This window comes from Maylandia zebra, linkage group LG18, assembly GCF_041146795.1.
Source record: "Maylandia zebra isolate NMK-2024a linkage group LG18, Mzebra_GT3a, whole genome shotgun sequence".
NCBI classification, from domain to species: domain Eukaryota; kingdom Metazoa; phylum Chordata; class Actinopteri; order Cichliformes; family Cichlidae; genus Maylandia; species Maylandia zebra.
In genome coordinates this window covers 11085945-11106386 of record NC_135184.1, presented here as the reverse complement: position 1 = coordinate 11106386, position 20442 = coordinate 11085945, and the positions used below count along the sequence as shown (strand labels likewise).

At 39.3% G+C, this 20442-nt stretch overlaps 1 protein-coding gene across 6 annotated transcripts in view; it reads left to right on the top strand.

The window, feature by feature from the left end:
- The window catches only part of LOC101487566 (protein tyrosine phosphatase receptor type M), a 158427-nt gene that overhangs the window by 21616 nt on the left and 116369 nt on the right, over positions 1–20442 (top strand). For all 6 annotated transcript variants that reach the window (XM_076876443.1, XM_012920229.4, XM_076876442.1 and 3 more), the window contains exon 2: positions 15708–15830. In XM_076876443.1, the coding sequence (XP_076732558.1) occupies positions 15708–15830 (123 nt within the window). The remainder of the gene's footprint in view (positions 1–15707; positions 15831–20442) is intronic.

The following is a 20442-nucleotide window of genomic DNA, read 5'->3' as shown; positions in this document are numbered from 1 at the left end:
CCTGTGTATAATTCCCTACAGGCCCATATGTTGTCAACACAGAGGTACTAAGAAACGTAGTTTTAAATAGCTCTATATAGCATTATTGTCATCTTCAGTGATACTGGACCTTTGGGCAACTTTGGCAGCAGATCATTGTGTTTTGTGAATTTTGGAATTGGGAGTAGATGGGGTAGACTCTTGTAGTTTAGCGAGGCATTTTTAAGCCGTTCGAACCATGGAACAAAGATGTTACTCACTTGAGATGATCTTCTTTACATTACTGACTACATACATAGTGCTATAAACTCTTCAGTTTGTGGACAGGCACTGCGGGTTTATGGAAACACCGTGCTGATGACAAGACCCAGTTGCAGAGTATCAAAGGCTTGAGTAAACAGCTTAGCTCAAATAAGACCATAAAAGCTCTGTGGCCCACAGCCAGGTCACTTCATGCATGCGAGTGTTAACCGCTGTGTTGCGGCACCAGCATAACCACAACAAACTGCTTTGGACTCGTAGAACACGGTGATTAAAATACTGCTTAATTTTGACTTGTTGTAAAACATTCTTCCCGTTTTAGCCGTTTGCTGTCAGATCTGGTCTCTCAGTCGAGCAATGGAAAACTTGTTGACTTATTTCTGTGTCCCTCTGTCATCTTTCATGAATTGCTGTGCTATCATGTCTTCTCCTGAAATTTCAGGGAAGACGGCTCTTGTCACAAGCCATTGTGGTTTGTTCCATCAGACTGATGTCTGAAGCGCCTATGTTGTGTTCTCAGTCAGTAATTAGCCACAGCCCTACAACCTCGATAACACAATTATATCTGTGGCTGCTACTTTGCTCCACACCCACTGCAATAATGAATGAACTACAGGTTAATGAAAAGTGTGTGTGAAATGGAAGATGCCTCTTGAAAAGTTTCACACATCTAATTCATTAAGCGCTAAAGCCCGAGGCACAATCCGCAAAATTGCTCCAGTAGTAAATTTACCGCTTACTTTGCAACTTCTCACCTTAATCATTAGAAAATTAAGCTTGTGAATGTCAAAACGAGGCACAGCTTGTAAATTTTATGCAGAGGATGGATAATACATTTATGCACGCACATTTTCGGAAATGCTGCCGAATGTTCATCTTTTCCTTTCAAGGAGCAAATGTTTCTCTGAATATGTTATCATCATATTCAGATTTGTCATTTCGAAGTTTAGGAAGTTTGCAAACTCACTCAATCTGTCGGGTAAGTTAGCGTTTTGTGCATTCTTTGTTTTTTGTTTTTTTATTTGTATGCATGTGGTTTATCCCAAGTGGCAGAGTTAGAAGATTCCAGTCTTCGTTCCTTGCAGGATCCATGTTTGGAGTAAGAACAGCTTTAATTGCTGGAGAGGCAAATTCAGAGGCTTTCAAGCCTGCACAGATTTTCTTTTCCTCTTTTTCTTTTTTACTGTAGTGTCGGGTCAGCACTACAGATGGTCATGTGTAAAATTGGTTGTCGGTTTCCTGCCTAAACATCTGGGTGTTGGAGTAATATCCAGTGCAACGTTTGCTGACCATATTTTGTATAATCACAAGTGTACTTTCTCAGATTCCTCCTGCCATATGGAAGCGGGGTACACAAGGTTAAATTAAAAGCTTCCTGGTTAGTTTAAATATTCACAGATGTTAAATAACTCCGTGGTTTTCTTCCAATCTCCATCTGAGGCAACAAAATCATTATTAAAGGATCATTTCTTAAGTTTTATACACAGACAAACAGATGTAAAACCTATTCTCTTATCTTTAAATTTCATGAATATACAGTTATAGCTATAAAAAGTCAGCATCACCATCATCTCCAAGTTCTGTACCTTTTTAGGGATGCATATCAGCCACATTGTTACTGGCCCTATCAGGCTTTAAAACAGCAATCCGGATGACTTACAAATTACATCAAGTTACATACAACAACAACAACTCCTCTAAAACCCACTGATTTTCACCCATATGTCCTATGGGTGAAAATCAGTGGGTTTTAGAGTCCTTCGAATGTACTGTTCTGTTCTTTTGTCAACTTCCCGAGCATGGTTCAGCACACTTTAGAAAAAAATATGACTGATCAAAAATTATATTTACCACAGGTGAGATTCGGGTAACATGTCCTGATCATAAATTTCTACTGCAACATTGATGTTTGTGTCATGCTTTCAGTATTCGTTTTAAATACGTTCCAGCCTTCATGTGTACATATAATAGGATTTTTATTTTTTTTTCACTTCTAGGGTGAATGTCTTTCATGGTGCTTAAATATGTTGGTATGTTTCTGGCTACCAACCCTGTTTGATACCCAGCTATGGAAACCTTGCTTAAGAACCTTCTGGATTGGCTACAGATTTGCAGAGTTACTTATTTAGTTATTTGAGAAAATCAGATGCTTTGCTACAGATGCAGCTTTTTAGTGTCGTATAGGCTATAGGGAACTCCACTGGAGGTATGAACACCATTTTTCAAAAATATATTTCTTCATGAAACTGCTCACAGAAAAGGTCATTGTTTCCAGAAAGCACCATTGCTGCTGGGTTTCAAATGTGATTTTTATTTATTTATTTTTGTGTATTTCAATCACCTCAAGCAACACCTCTCTACAGGCATTCTCATCAGAACTATGGAAGATGCACCAAAAACGGTCTAGTCCAAGCATGCCAGCCAGATAGAAAATTTTGCATATTTGATTTTTAAGAACTATCCTGTAAGACCTGCTCCCTCATCAACCCTGAAGCCAGCAGCTTTTTGTTGAGATGGAGCACCTCCCCCACCTTCAAATGATCCATCCTCTGTTCATTCTCACTCTCCCACACTAATCTTACATTGCCTGGATGTTGTTTTGTGTGTATTGCTTTTTAATTTAGTAGCTTGCCATCGCCAGTGTGTGAATGTGAGTGTGAATGGGTGAATGACTGAATGTAGTGTGAAGCGCTTTGGGGTCCTTAGGGACTAGAAAAGCGCTATACAAATGCAGACCATTTACCATTTCATTTGTACAGTGAAATTCTATCAGATGGATATTCTCTTTCTATTTTGAATTGGCAGCAATTGTAAACGTGACTGAACCTGGTGTTGGAATTGTTGTGATAAGGTACATGATGTGACTAATGTCACATAAAATGAAACTTCTCTGGTTGTTCTTGTATTCGGCATAGATGAGTCATGAAGACGTTTCATTAGTTTTTGATTTTAGTGTTAAATGTTTAATCTCCTGTCTTTTTATTTTTATTTTTAATGCTCTGTCTCTCTTCGTTTGTTGATCTTCTCATGCTTAAACTCCTGACAGCTACAAGCCCTGCAGCATTTGGATATTGTCCCTCTTGATTTCCGTGGCATTTCTGAAACCATGTCAAAATAGCCTAAACATGGCAGTGAGTGCTGCAGTGTTGGGGTGTGAAAGAAGCTTTGGCAGCTCTCCTTGTTTTTATGATTGATTTAGCTCCTCTAGCCAAACTGATATAGGTCGAAAGGCCTGTGGGATGGTCAAGCAGAGCAGACGGCTCAAAGTGATGTCTGACTGGATGAGACGTTTTCCTCAAATGTAAGAGTACCGAGAGTATCATGACCTTTCTGGCCATAAATAATGTAGGTTTTTTGTTTTTTTGGGAAAGACCTGAGGAATCAGACTGACAGATTGACAGATGCCACTGTTTTTATGAAGGATCAGCCTCGAGGTACTGCCAAGAAAAGTCCGTTCCTACGACTTCTTAGTCAAACAGTTTTAGCATATTTATTTGACAATGGTTAAAGTTTGATTTACCTACTTAAAAATGCCTTTAATGTTCAAGTGTCAATGCCAGCTGATGTATTATGAAGTCATTTGCTTCTAGTCCAAGTTTAGAGTTGCTACAGGTTTCTAATTACTGAATTCATTCTGTAAAAAAAATAAAACATGTTAAACTTCAGTTTTTCAAAGTTCACTTAAACAACTGAAAATAAAGTGCTCTGCTGCTGGTAAGAGGTATAAATAACTAACTGAAAATAAGACGCTGTGCAGTGTGCACTCACATTTACCTGATGTATTTTACTTTATTAAACAGAAGCAGGTGCAACAGATTCATGAACTCCCCCCCCCCAAAAAAAAGCCGGGTATGTACGTCTTCATAACTTCACTAGATAACAGGACAGCAATCCTTTTATTTTTTTTGCTTGTCTCCAAGCTAGTGCGAGAAAGGAAAAGGCTCATGATCAGACATGATCAATTATTTGGCAAGGTAAACAAGGTGTTTCTGCTTTTGCTCGCAATCGATCAGTGCAGGTAACTATCTGCATCTACAGCATTGTTGTCATTATTTTTACCCATAATAAATCAGTGTTTTTGAGTGGCTGGTGGTTAAAACCTCTGTTTTCAGCCAGTATTAATACAGTATAACAAAACGATTAGCCTTGACATGTTCAGCAGCTTGGTAGTGTGATTTATTTTTTTTTATTTTATTTTATTTTTAACCTATAAGCCCATCATGTGTGTCACTGTCCACTTGCCAGTGGTGGTAATGTTAGATGAAAGCTATTACTCACAAAACTATCACTAAAATTCAATGTTGAAAAAATAATAATTAGGAATGCTGAACGTGGATAGAAGCCAATATTTGCTTTGTTAACATGTTAAGTCGTCGTACACGTGTAGTGTCATCATTTTTTGGTTCATTTATCTCAAAAATAGATTATAAGCTGACATCAAGCTTTTTATTCATAAAGAATTTTTCATTGGTGTTTGGGAAAACAAAAACAGAGGAATAAATAACAACAGATACTTTATAAACACTCTTAAACAACTGCCATTGGTGCTGGGATGATGTATGAGTTATTGTTAACACTGTTATTGGCCCAGAATTTCACCACAAGTGCATCCCAAGTTAAAATTTATGTTGATGCATAATAAATAATGTTGCATTATAATTTCTTACTTGCTGTTCTGTCTGGGTTTTTAGTGTTAATGGATGTATAATTTAAAGCAAAAAACAACACAGCTCTCTAATACTGATTTGTACCGCAGTTGCCATGGCAGTGTTAGAAGATTTAAAGTTTCATAGCATATGGGTCAGACTTTAAGCTGACACTGAACTCCTGCAATGAATGTCAAGTCATTCAGAGTATGTTGTGCATTACGAGATCCTTATTAATCATGGGCATGCACAAGCTAGTTTGTCTGCTAATGTAAATAAGGTCATTCTTATGTATGATACTTTTTGTTTGATTAAAATAGCTGTGTAAATGAAATGAAACTTCTGTTTTTTGTTTTTTGCTAGTGTATGTACTGCTGTTGCTTGGTAACTTTACCCCTCAGTCTACTGTATTCTGCTGTCCTAGGTCCAAAAAAAATGTACAAAAAAATCCCCCCAAAAACCTCAACATTTTATGAATATCTCACCCAACTTGCTACACATGTGTACTAGTTTTTTCTCCCCCCCCCCCCCTTTTTTTTTTTTTTTGACTTTCTTTCACAGGTCTGTCTGCTTATTTCCAAATGGCTCAGTGATTTAGCTCTTAAATACACGTCATCAAACTATTTTTTTATTTTTTATAGTATGTACAGTATGTTCCCTTTAGACTTTTTCTTTCTATCAATTCTGGCCTGTTAAGTGCTCCTCAGGAAGCACTTTCAGTGATTATGGCAATCAAAGCATCACACAGTTAAGACACTTGACACTTTAAAAAAGAAATCGTAACTCATTTGTACTTAGCCCAGTATTCCTGTTGTGATGTGGACTAATTTGACCCCTTTTTCTTAAATATGGGTTTTTTGTTTAAATCGAATTAATTGTAGTGGTTTTGACGGCAGATGTAAGTGGACGTGGTTAAAGACTAGCATGGTTCTGTGGGCCTTGGCTTGAAGCAGAATTACTGAATATAACTGTGGTTTCTGCTTTGTTCTCCAAATTTATTTATTTTTCTTTTTTAAATTTTAAATTCAATTTGATAAATTATATTTTATTTAAGTTATGCTACCATTATTTTGTGGAACCTGCACTTTATAGGAACATTTTTCTCACTGTTAATGAAAAATACTGCCAAGCAACATGACGAGCGGTGCTGTGTCTGAGACGTTTCTGTACTCTTAACATCTAATGCTCGCAGTCATTCATGGTGTGGTCGCTAAATTGTAATATTCTCCTGAATGGTACAAGACAGAGGGCGGTCAAGATTGGAAGACCAAACCCTCCCAAAGGAACACTCTGCAGGAGCTCAAGATTCATCTAAAACATTAAAGGCTGCTCTACGCTCTGTGATGTGCGAGGTTTTGATAGGACACTTAAATCAGAAAATAGGTCATGAGCAGTCATACAATAATTGGATTTAAAAATTAATAATATTAATGAGACTGGGGGAATTCCTTTGTTTCCTTGACTTATTCATACCACTTGACTGTCTGAACTGATAACAAACCAGCTGAAAATACTTTATTCTGTTGCTCACTGCATAGAGGCTTTGTTATCTTGTTAACAGTAGTTGGATGAGAAGACCAACATAATGGAAAATGATGCTACTCCCAGTAGACAGTTATCTTGGCGTAAAACGGCTCTGTCCAAGGAAACAAAATGCACCTGCCACTTCTAAAGTTACTAATCAATACAGTGCGTCCATAGTAGGTTGTTCTCTCTATTCCCAGTTTTCATGTTAAGCTAAGCTATTTGGTTTCTTGTTGCAGCTTCATATGCAGGAGATGTATGTAGTATTGATCTTTTCCTCTTACACTCAGCTCCTTTCCACCGTTATTGTTTACACAATGACTATTTCTTTAAGTGGATTGGTCATGGTATATTACCAGCCTCATGCGATCGTACATAAATATGATTTATACAAGTTATGAACAGCAAATTACATAAATTTTGTAATATTTTGGCAGATAACCTGAGCTGAATTTAAAGTGAAACAGTCCATGATGAAATTATGGGACCTGGCATGAATGAAATCAAACACATTTAACGAGGCTTCGCTGCATTTGGCTACAACTTTCGGCTTCTGTGATTATCTTTGACTTGGTGCCTTTTTTGAAACAATCTTACTGCCAATATCATTGTGATCATGGGCAGCATTTTCACACAGTGGAAACCAGCTGTACTGTCATTTACAGAAATGGCTTTAGGCTCCCAGGGTAAATTCAGGTGCATCATATAGGTTTTTCATATAGGAGAGAAATGTCATGGTAACTGCTGTTGGTGATCTCTATTAGTCTAATTATCTGCATTGTTTTAAATGTCATGTCTGTAAGAACTCAGACTGTAGTTAAACAGAGTAAGACGTGTTTCCTCCCACTTGTTTTGAGATCCACACTAACTAGAATGTAAGCCCTCCTGTTGCCAAGCACAACAAGAACAAGGTGGATGCTTTGAAAGCTGGCCTGATATTGGCTCCCCCCTTGACCCAAGAGGATTAAGCTGGACCGTGAGTCTTTCCTTTCAGGTGCCTGGTTTATGGGGCTTCAGTAGAGAGACAAAGGGTCCGAATGTGTTTGAAGTCTGTGAGTGAAAACCCTAAGATGGCACTTTGAAAAAGCTCCCTCTGGGATTTAAATCTCCTCAGCCACACCTGTCAAGGCGGAGCTCAGATCCTCGCCGTAACCTTTCACCTGGGCAGGCATCAGCTTTCCACCTGTGCGCCGCCTGCGTACATGCTAATCAGGGGTTCGGAGCATGACGTGGTTGTGCGGCGAGGGATTAAACGCGCTGCGTATGGCGTGATTGACGATATGTCACGACGCAGAGCAAAGCAATGATATTTCATCAAGCTGATAAGTCTGCCTGAATGCACAAGCGTTGCCTCGTGGCCTAGATTTTCCCTCCTTCTCAAGAGGGATTGATTCAACCTTTCTTTTATTCTTCTACATTTTCTAATTAGCTTTAGTGATTTCCTAATTCTTTGACATTCAACCTTGAATTATTCCCTCCTCTACACATAAAAACAAGCATTTGTTCCAGTTCTGGAAAACTAACAAAGCATGTTAATGTTCTTGTTTATTCCATGATCAAACATAATCATTCTCTCCTCTGGAGGAAATTTCCCTTTGGGCTAATTTCTGGCATTGTTACTTGCATGTTTGACAAATTAGACTCAGGGAAACTCTGTGAGAACAGGGGAAAGCTACTGATACTGACATTAGCATTTCATCCTCTTTGTTGCACTATTCAGGCAGAATTCAAAGGTTTGTTGACTTAGTAGGTTTTGGGAGGATTGAAGGGGTTCGGTGTAAAGGGTCATCCACTGTGGGATATTGCAGCGAGCCAAGGGGTTTTTAACACTGAACACAGACTAGGATTTTATTCCTTTTCTCCTCCGAAGGGCCTCTTTTTTTTTGCTGTAAACCAAGGAGAATTTACCTCCTATACTATCCCCATTGATTGAAGCTCAGACCAGTGGTCCATCACACCTGGATCAAATGTGAAACCAAGCTGGAGGAAGTTTTAATTTCCAGTCTTACAGTACTGAGCCAAAACCGTGTGGTGAATCAATGCAGAGGGTTAATTCCACTTTAAACCTTCTTCACAAGTCTGCAGCAGCGGATACACATCGACAATGGGCAAAGCATTCAGACAGAGCAGCATGTTTCTTTGTTTCCTTTTTTTAAATCCACGATATCTGCGAAATAAAGTCTTAGCATTTTTCACAGCTTCTCATCACCCACGATGCTGCTTCTCCTCTGTGGTTTGAACCAGCGCAACAAATATAAACAGTGATTTTAATAAAGCGCCTTTTATGCTCTGTCACCGTATCATTTCAGGGAGCATGTTGAACACCAGAAAATAGGGAGCCAAACAAGCCTATTTCCCCCTCTCATTCAGTGCATCAACAGGCATTAAGCAGGATAGGAAAAAGCCTATTTCTCACTCTCTCTCAGGAGGGCTGAGGCACTGAGACAGACTGTAGTTCTCTCTGTTTTGGAAGCAAAAATGAGGATGCTGGGAACAATTGGAAGAGAAGCCATTGTTAACTTGTTGTCGGAGTTGGAATGAAGCCACACTCGGTGTAAAATAAATGCCACGCGCAGCAGGTACTTGTCTTCTTCCAGAATTGATTGAATCTGATACTAAATATTTGTGGGCTTTTCTGCTATCTCTTAACTTAAGTTAACCTTAGCCTCCCTTAAAACTTCTGGTATCTGTGATTCAGATTTCAATTTAGGGAAGAAAAAAGGCATAATGTTTGGTGTTATCACCACAGGGTACTTCCATGCAGACAGACCTGAAGTCCTCATTTTTATTACTTAGGGGAAAATGACAATAAGGATCTGCCATGTCTCTGAGTTAGAATCCATATTCATCTTAATTGGTGCCTGGCAGGTTTTACAGAATGGAGATGGATTTGAAGTCATTTACTGGAAGTTCTTGACAGGCGCAGTGGAAGGGAACGTCAAGCCCTGTGCTGGCATGCAGCTTGAAAATCATCTGTCAAAATTTAGCATATCTAAGGAGAAGGCTTCCTGTCATCTTCAATGTACATCTATCTGCACACAAGGGTGGATTTGATCAGGAACTATGTTGTACCCCTGATGTAAAGCACATTCATCAAGTTGATATTTGGTTGACAAGGAGGGAAAAAAATATGCAGAGAAGCCAAAGAAGTTTTTATAACGAGAGCCTTTTGAACTTAACATAGTGCCAAAGATTTATTTTTAAATAATGAATTTCTGAATGGTATTTTCAAAGTAAAATGTTCATAGCTTGTCTTAATCAGGACAACGAAAAACAGAAAGTTTTGTTCGTTTGCAGTAGATGTGGGTTGTCGGTTTTGTTTTGCAAAACATCGCTGACAAGCACATTGGCTTCTTTGGGCAGATTATCAGTGGAAAATCTACACTCCAACTTCTTTATTTCCCCCCCAAATCAATGTGGTGAACAGCGAGACGTGATTGATAATGATATTGAGATTGATTGTCTAAATCCCTTCCCACAGTTCAAAGTCCCCAAACAGATAGTGTGTATATATACATGCAATTCAGCGCAGAGATAGAACTTGGCAGGAGCTGCCAATAGATAAGTGAAATAGGGCCAGAGTGAAAAGGCCTATCAGTCTCTAAGGGGTTTAGCAGCAGGATTCTGAAGCTCTAAACTGGCCGCGTTGGAGGAAGATAGTCGACATTGGTTTTAAATTACCCAAGATTGCCTTCTGGTTTCAGTCTGCGGGGATGCCAGCAGACAAGATGTTTGTTAAAACAAGTGCAGACATTCAGGCAGATTGGGGCGAAGGGCAGACCTGTGATTTCCTGGCATGACAGAACAGGTTGGAAAGCTGGTAATTGCAGAATTGGCAGAGGGGCTAAGAAGGTCTTGCGGCAATGATATCTGCCACTGGGACTGGACCGGTGGTGTTGCTGGAAAAGGGGTCGCTATCCTCTCTGGGAGGATATTGTGTTTGATGAATTAGATCATAATGGCACAATTGGCAATGTGCTTGCTTTGCAACATGGTATATACAAGTCAAGATTGCAGAGCAGAAATTTGTTAATATACAGTCCTGCTAAAAACTTAACAAACAGAAGTAAAATCCACAAAACTAACTTTAAAGGAACAATTCTCAGTTTTCTTACAGAGTTCTATCAGTCGCCTTAGGACAGGAGTGTCGAACTCCAGGCCTCGAGGGCCGGTGTCCTGCAAGTTTTAGATCTCACCCTGGATCAGCACACCTGAAACAAATGATTAGCTCATTACCAGGCCTCTGGAGAACTTCAAGACATGTTGAGAAGGTAATTTAGCCATTTAAATCAGGTGCGGTGGATCAAGGACTCATCTAAAACCTGCAGGACACCGGCCCTCGAGGCCTGGAGTTCGACACCTGTGCCTTAGGACAAGGACACTCTTGGCTTACCAAGCAACAATCTGACATTCAGAAGCCTAGAAAATCACCACTTCTCACTTTTAGTTTTTATACAATTAAACAAAGCTTGGATGCATAATAATTGTTGAAGGTAATAGATTATTAAGAATATTTACGAAGTCTGAGACTGGGATCATCTGTCACAATCATATTAGCCTCCCAGAATTTGATGCCAAGTAATAAAGACAGTCCAATCAGAATAAACAGACTAAAGAGTTTTGATCTTGCACACAAACACATGTAGCATAACACAAGAATGCCGTGTACAATCTCACTGTGGAGCTGTATTCAAAAAATGTATATATTTTTGCAAGTATTTAATGCTTTACCACAGATGTACTGTCTCAGTATTGCATTATCACCCTCGCAGACCCTCCCACACTCCTTCGCCTGCAATCACAGCAATGTGCGCATAGTGCTTCAGTACAGTACTAAACTTCCATACACACACAGAGCTTTTAATGCTGAAAGTTTACTTTTGTTACAGGTGCACTAACAAAAGGCCTTTTAAGTCTGACTTGAAAATCTTTAGGAGAAATTGGCTCTAGCATTGAGGGGTTGAGGTATTGATTCTGGCCTCTGGCTCAGTCCAGGAAAAGATGGATAGATTTCTTTGAAATGCACTCTGCGTGAGAATATAAAGACTATTGTGTGTTCTCACTCAGGAATAAATTGTTTCATGACATATCTAGGGCCACCTTTTTTAGCTTCAAGCTGCCTGCTTCTCTTGAAAGGGGAATGTTGACAGGGTGGAGCACATTCATCTGTACTCCCAGACTACGCACACCTCATAGACGCTTTTATTGAAAGTTAAATCTCCTTCAGAGAGTTGGCAGCCTCTCGTTGGGATATCTGTTTCAGCAGCTGTCGAGGCTGATTATATGGGGGTTGTGCCACACACTGGCAGCGATATAAACCTCCTACAGAGAGAAGAACTATTATGATGCTATTGACTGATGCATTCATCTGCATGAATGTGTTACAATATGTTGACTCAGAAGCACTTGCTTGTATTGATGACATTCAACATGTGCTCTGTGATTTTTATTTTTTTATTATTTATTTATGGCATCAACAGTGGTCAAGCCACATATTCAAGGAAGCCATGTAAAGACGAGATGCTTTAATGTTCACATCAGCAAAGAACAGTCTCACAGCATGTCAATAACAACTTGTAGGCATTATAGGAGACTTCCCAATACTGAATATGATACCAATTGGCTTGTGCAGCAATTAAAACAATTAACATTGATTCATTGCTTGTTCCACACCCTGTTACCCTATCCTAATGACACCTTGAAATTGTCAATGAGAAAGCAGTGTAGGTTATTTCCACTCGCTCTTTTCAAATATCAAATCCAGATACCGTTAATCAGGAAACATGGCTGCAGGGAGACTGTATCACCCCTTTACATTATTATTTACCATTATATTTGTAATTTATTCTTAAACTATAGTCATTTTAATTGTTATTGTATAAACTTCTTATGTCACATGCTGCTAAAAATGACAGATTACCATCCTTGTGTGAAGTGGTGTTATAGATATAAGTTGTATTTATGCTCATGGTTTATTTCATCCACCTGCAAATGTATGGCACTGGATGTTTAGGGTTTTTAATGGCTTTGTTATTCAAATTAAATGGGCAACATGAGAATCATTAATGGAGCTGTTAATGATGTCTTTTGAAGAAGATGAAGTTTCAGACAGCCCCCTCCCAGTTCTGCTGATTTATTATTAAACACAGTGGCATTTACAAAAAAATAAAATAAACCCATTAGAATTAAATTAGAAATGGGTTTCTACTTTATCTTCTTTTAAATGGCCTTTTTCTTCTTCAGTGTTCGAAATCCTCGCTCCTCTCCCACTGACTCGGAATATATTTTTCTCCTCGTCAGCGCCATCGATTTGAATATCAAACACCAATAAAAGCCACCTCTTTGATTTGTTTGAGCTCCATCATGCTGTGAGAAGAAGGTGGGTGGCACAAAGTGAAGGATCTTGGAACTATCGAGTCAAAATATTGATGGAACGGAGCCAGTCCCTGTGACGCTGAAGCCAAAGAATCATGTTAATCATGTTATGTTCTCCAAGTTACATCTTGGCAACGCAGGCATTTTTATTTATTTAGAGTGCAAGTTGAGTGAGCAATGGAGTACATTCTCTTTTCCAGCACCGCCTGCGTACGCCTAGAGTTTTGCAGTGTCGCTGGTCGTGGACGACCACAGCTTTTTATCAGTTACTGAACAGCTTTAAGTGAGCCGATGCATGCTTTGCTTAAGAGCGTACCGATAATGATTTTTAGTATTGCTCACCAAGATTCTCAGCTAGTCATTGAAGTTTTCAGCCCACCTGTTACTGATGCTTCACAGTAAAACCCTCTAAGGTCTAAATTATCATTCATGAGCAGTAACTTTTTCTTTTTGGATGAAATTTAAATAGCTTATGATTTATCAGTTTTCTTTTTGAGGCAAGACTTGGGATCAATATTCAAAAGCCACTAATCACATAATGTGTTGGCAAAGGGTTACAGGTCAGAACAATTATAAGTACAGGTTTTACAGGCTTTACACACTGTAGAGAAAATACAGGAGTGTAAAATCACAAATTAAGCTGTTTTTTGTTTGTTTGTTTTTTTTATTCTTATTATTTCAGAACATTCTGACAGCAAAATAAGCAATCGCAGCAGAATGAAGCTAATCCAATCATGCACGGTAACAGTACATGAACGTCAACATGTTCAACCATACTTACTTTTGGTCCGTCCTGTCATCAGGGCAAGCAAAGGTATTGTGAGTAACATTAGTGGCTCTGCTTCACAAACATCCCTGTGTGAACAGTCTTCTATTTTGTCACTGTGTTCCATCTTTTGAGAGACGTACCTGCTGTTTGCTTATTGAATGCATGACTAATGTTTGAAGAGCAAATTCTAAAGCTTAAGATGAAATTCATTTGCATCAGAATATTGTTTTTAAAGCTAAATTGGTCTGTGACTTCACATTCAACAACAAACTTGTCAGAGTAAACTATGGTCATATCATTCACTTCATTCTTAGCAAACAGCCGCCCACTTGGCTACATATCTAGTTTAAACAGACCAAAATAGTAATATCTCCTGGACTTGTTGCCTTCCTGTAAAATTCAAATAACCTTAGCTTAATTCTGGTTTGATGTTTTAACTCATGAACAGTATTTAGTTAGTTTTCTTTATCATATCTGACTGTCTTGACTGTTACGTCTTAGCTGCTCTCAAACTTTGTAAAATGCTAATGTCTCTCCAAAGTCCTTGTAAGCAAGTCTTGCTATCCTTGTAACATCCACAATTCATAGAACCGTAGTTATATCTGTAACTCTTGTTCAGTGGTCACGTTGACATAAAACCTTGGGTATAGATTCATACGTGAAATCGAATTAAAACCATAAAAATTGGGTTTAAAAAGCTTGTATCTCATAATTTACCCAGGCAAACGCAATGTTTCTCAACACTAGCCCATTTGTGTCAGGCATTTGCAAATCATGCTTGCAGCAGGTCCAACACAGTTGGCTTGAGGTTTCCTGGTTCAGCTCTTGTAAAGCAGATGATTAGGTCTGCTAGATTTCTTTCTCCAGTCTCACCACAGCGGTACATCCTAGTGAACCGGTACCTTAAATAAGGCCTGTGTCTCTCATTAACAAGGGAATGAATTTCTGGGCAAGCTCTCAAAATGCCTCAACAATTTTTATTTTTTTTATTACCTGTGATACTTTGGCAGTCTCTTCCTTTTCTATGTCCGCCCCCTCATAAAAACAGACAAAGCAACAAATATATCATCAGCTGTTGCCCTGTGGAGCTAGGTATTAATTATCCTGTGTTCTCCTCATTTGGCCACTCATTTGCACATGTACTGTAAATGTCACCAGAGAAATAAATGGGAAAACAAAAGCCCCAGCTCGTAGCCTTTATGCAGCAGAATGTCAGAGGGAGCTTGTAAGAGATGAGATATTGGTTTTGGCCTAGCATAGATTCTGGCTCAAAGGACATTCCCAGAGGCAATAAAATTTGTATGTAATCCGTGTTTAGAAACTTATTAACAGTGTGCCAGCAAACATTCTCAGATTTGCCATTTGGATTCATTTCTGGCAAGGAGCGGTATATAATGTGCTGTACATCTGTTATCAACAGAGACCTAATGTAATCATCTGAAGCGGCGCTGTGTAATTTCTTTGCTGTCTCTGAAAATGACGAAACGTGGTTTTAAAATAGTCTTTCCAGTTCACGTTTTTGACTCTTTCCAGCCAAATATTGTTTAGGCTTTTTTTTTTTTTTTTTTTTCCTCTTTTTTTTTTTTTTTTTTTTTGTAGATTCATGAGTGGGTTGAAAAGCACTTTTGGAGGGAGGCAGCTCAACTCTCACTTCTTTGTGTGGCCTTTAAGGTGCAAGGAATAAAGGGGTATTTGTATTCATCAATCACACGCCAAGCCCGGGTGAAGCCTGGCCCTAATGGTTGCTTGCTGTCATTTTGCAAGCAGCTTGTAAAAAGGATTAGAGTGGCTTTGTGGAGTAAGAGCGCATGAACAGCAAAGTTCTGCGGTCGGCAAGGAAAATAAATCAATTTATCCCTGATGGTGGTGTAGTTTGGAAACATAATGCCTAACGATGATGGAGTTTGGACACTTCATACTTGTCATTGTGAAATTGGACTGCCGTGTTGCTAATGATGGTAATGTATGTTGTGCCTCGCCTACAACAGCAATCCTTCACTCTGTCTCACTTAAATGCATCTCATTGTCTGGCATATTACATTATGAATACCGCTGACAAAAAATAGGCGACTTTAATTTATACATTCATTCATTTGAGCAGGAAGTTAATGGAAAACTTGAATAACCATATAAATTTCTTTCTTTTGTCACAGGCGATTGTACTTTTGAGAAGCCACTGGCAGTATGTGGATACAGCCAAGGCCGAGATGATGACCTCGACTGGGAGCAGGTCAATACCAGAGAGAAGTCTCCATCAGATCCATGGATGCCCTCAGGTAAGGACCTGGCTCCTAGCTCAGTGAAGGAAAGAAATTATTCTGTCATCATACTGAGAATACTTCGTTGTGATAGGTTGCCCATTTGACCCAGTTTTATTTCAGTAGCAGTCTTCGTGACCTGGGCAGTGGGGCAGAGTCTCCAGGGGGAGTTTGGGGGCTTACACGGGATTTATACTTGTTTATTAAAAAGGTACATCAGAACTGCAAATCCTACTGAAACCTTAAGGTATAACCTATGTAACCTAAAGCATAACTTGTAAATGTAGCTACACGTCGTGTCAAAGCATCCCTCAACTTTTGCATGGCCTGTTCAGTCCTTTTGCCAAGTACCCGTGGCAATTTTATGCAATGTGGTGTTGGGGTGGAGAGCGCCCACTGTCTTATGAGGGGTGCTCGTCTGCAACAGTGTTTCGATGGATGATTTCGTCTCAAAGCGACAAACATCATGAATGCCAGAATCCAAGGTTTCCAAACAAAGCCCTGCATTATAACAAAACGATCACATCGCCTGTTAGCGGTTTTAATGTAGTGGCTGGTTGGTGTATGTGAGCAGGTACTACTCTTTAATTTTGTAAGCATTTGAAGAGAAAACAATAGTTCAGCATTCCTCACTCGTATTCCCACATCATGCCCTTAAGTTTTATTGATGTAGGATGTTGATGCGTCTTGTTTCCACAACAGTATCTGATACACAGAATCTTTGGGACAGGCACATGAACTAAAACAAAAGCAACATTTGATATCAGCGCACTCTGATCCATGTTAATTGAAGAATTCTATCTGTCGGCAACATATTGAAGTTCATTAAAATGCTTTCCCTGCGTTTTGTGTCTGCACACAATTTGTCTCTTTAATGTTCCATTGATCGCTTTTCATTTGATTTGAAATGCAGACATATCACTGCCACTGAGCAGAAGGCACCTAAAGAGTTAGACTAATGGAATGATGCTTTCTTTCTTTCTTTCTTTTTTCATCTTCTAACAAAGGTAGCATTGCAAACTAATGGATATTGTTTTCCTCCTCCTATCTGACACCTGATCTCACAAAGGCTGCATCACAGATAGATTGCACTGGGCCCCCCAGTGACAGAAGGGGAATTAATTAGCAGGTCCTCACTAATTTTAAGCAGCCAGTGCCCAGACCTGTTTGTGTGTATATCAGGATGCTGTGTGCTGAACTGCCCCAGAGAAATTACTTTCCAAAGAAGGGAAGTCTCTCCTTTTTTCCATCGAAATTGATTAATGTCGTGACACGTGGAGGCTGGGCAAAGGTTACAGTGAAAGCCTTGACCTACAAATTAACACCTCGCACATGATCTAAATTTAACATACCTGATTAAAATCCCATGTCTGGTTAAGCGGTGTCCCTGATTGTGCCTCCTAGTCTGAGTACACTTCAGACAGGCTTGTTTTCTATCTATGCATCTTGAACTGGGCCTAATTAACAGGTTGCAGCTCTTTCTCCATTTCACAGTGTGAGCACTCAACCTGCTGCGCAAAATTGTAATCTCTCCTCTTTGACCACATTGGAAGGGATGGGAAATGTAGTGTGCTTGACAGATGAAATTGTTTTACGGCTACTAGAGTGGGGGTTGATGGGTAAAAATGCATTTAGGTGAAAGCCACACTGGTGGAAAAGCTATCTCACCTCTGATTGCTGCCTTACTCTCAACTTGCACTTATGAATCTTCACAAAACGACCATATCATGCTCAGAGAGAAGATTGTTATCCTACCTGGTGTGCCAAGATGGAAATGGAATTGAAGTAGCAGAGAACCGAAGGCGTTACTACCTCGGTACCTTTTTAAAATTTGTTGGTAACCACAAATGGTCCAATCAGAGGTGTTGCCACTACCGATGCATGATTTAAATGATGCTTAACTGCTTCTGGTTTACTTTAGTTTTCCAAGAAAATTGATTTCTTTTGAGGTTTAAACTCCAGTGACACTGTCCTCTGTCATTTTTAATATTATTGTTTCATTGCCCACATTAGACTTGAAATTAATATTTAATTTTTCATTCACTGGATTATCAGGTTGTCATTTTTTTATTTTATAGTGTACTGCAGTTTGTTTTTTGGGGGGGTCAAACATTGGACTTGTTCATCAGCCAGTATCAAAAGTTAAAATATTAGTGATATCCAGTGGTAATCTAAGAGGGAAAGAAATGGAAACAAAAGGAAAATATATTAGTGCTGTCAGCGTTAATCTCATTACAATGACGTTAACGCCATAACCGCATTAATGCGGCAAATCTGTTAGCGAGTTAGCACGGATCTCCCCGCGTGTCGGCAAGCTAACCGCGCTAGCGTGTTGACGGAGATTTGTCGTGTTAATGTGGTTATGACGTTAATGTCATTTTAACGAGATTAACGCTGACAGCACAAACAATATTTTGTCATAGCTGCTGTGCACAGATTGTTAATCCAAAAATTCAAGCTACATTTTGTACCTGAAGCATAAAACAATGCCCTTTAGCATTATATGGTTTTGTTGTCCTGTATGAACTACCACATTTGTAGCTGTAACTGTGAATGTCACTAAAATAGCTTGATATTAAAATGAGTTGTTTTTTGATTTTTTTTTTTTTTTTTTTTTTAACAGAGGTTAATAACACTCAGAACTAAAAGCTGCACACTCTTCAATTATGTGCCTGCAAAAATTTGTACTAAAGAATCAATAGGAGACATTGTGATGAAGGTGCTGAGGCACTGTGGTTTAGTGTTTAGACCTTACTCAAGAGAAGCACGCAGCAGAGTTTGATGTCAGCCTGCTGTGGACTCTCCTTCCTCTTACTGCAATCAAAGACCAAACTGGCCCATTTCCATGCCTGCATGTAAATAAGTACCACAACTGAAAAGTGAAATGAAATGCAACAAGAAAAAAAAACCCTCTCTGGTTACTTAAGAGGAGACAAGCATTGCTTTAAACTCTTGGTTGTTTATGATGGTCTGCGCCTTACCTAATTGCTATGTCTGGATGGAGAGACGCCTTGTTTATCCCACCATGCAGCTCTGATTGCATGCCTTGGCTCCTTTTAGTATGGTTCAGCCCAGTTTTGAGGCTCTGTATGTCTGCTTGGGCAATCCTCAGTGTGTTCCTCTCCCAAGGCCAGTGGCTGAACCCCCGTCACAACTGCCACAGTCTGCCCTGCTATTACAATAAGCCTCATCTGTCCTGAGCAATTAAAAATAAATACATAAATAAAATAATCTCACAGAGTTCTCATTCAGCTTTGGAGAATTGGATACACTTCGGTCATATTTGGGCTTGAATTGGCTTGAACAGAATCTTTAAAGACAATAGTTGCACTTGAATAAAAGACACTTGTGATTTTTTTTTTTTTTTTTTTTTTTTTTTTTTTTCCCCCCCCCCCCCCCTCTCTGGGAGGAATGACTGAAGCTGTGGAAGTTTCTGGTAGGATGTCCAGATTCTATTAAGCTGTTTTTTTGTTGTTTTTTTTTTTGTTTTTTTTTTTTTGTTTTTGGTTTTTTTTTGTGGGGGGGTGGGGTTTGTAAATCTTAGCTAGTTCGAGACTTTGTCTTCTCCGCTGGTGTCCTGGATGCTGCCAGTACTAGGCTGCTGCTCTGTTTCTCCCCTGAGACTCGTTCTGGGGAATAATAGCAAGAGGAAGAGAAAGAAGGGCCTCTAACTGAGATTAATTAGGGTTTTTGTATTCTACTAGGAACAATTGCACATGGAGCTCCAGCTAAATGACTTATTGTGTTATTCTTAACATCTGCTCTAAATATGTTGCGGAGAAAAAAAAAAAAAAAATTTGTCTCACTGTTGCACAGGGTCTTTATTTTGATAGCACATCCTTGGTTGATAATGACACCTGGACAATGGCGAAGGATTGGCAGAATGAGGTGCTTCACAGGGTGACAATTTCAAGCAATACAGCTTACTCTTAAACACGGAAGAGTTTGCCTATTGCATATAGATAAAGGCAGATGTTTTTAAATGGCAAAGTCTTCACCTTCCTGATCACATTGCAATAAGGAGGTAATGAACTGACCCTCCGTCTTACCTGGAAAACAAGTGTTGGTTGTTGTGCCGAATGTGCTGTCCAAATGAAAGAGGGGGGAAAAAAGGCTAAGCACTTAAATTATGAGCAGTGAGAACACCCGCTGACTGAAGGGCATCAGAAATTTAATCAGAATTTAAATCACATCAGCAAAAGATGGGATTTGCTGTTGTGAAGGGAGGGGCATCATATTGTGAACATAAGCCAGTTGCTTTTGAGCCTTTCGCAACTATGTGTGAAAATCACACCTTGCACACCACCAATGGCAAGGTTAGGTTAAGCTTAAGGAGAAGCGCCATTATGATTAGGGAACAGAGCAGAAAGTCTGATCAATTTGTGAATTAATTCCCAGGCATGAGAGACTAGCATTTTCAATTTAGCATGTTTGTGGGGTGAAGAAGTGTCTTGTGGTCTCAGCAAATTACCGATTTGGATGAACAAGGTTAAGAAATCATGATGGAGGACATATTTACATGTATCTTTTCTGTATCCTAAGTGATCATAACGTGAACAATTAAGGCTAATTATAGGCGAGTCATGTGTAAAGTTTCTGTTGTGGAATGGGTTTGTAACAGGCAAATGGG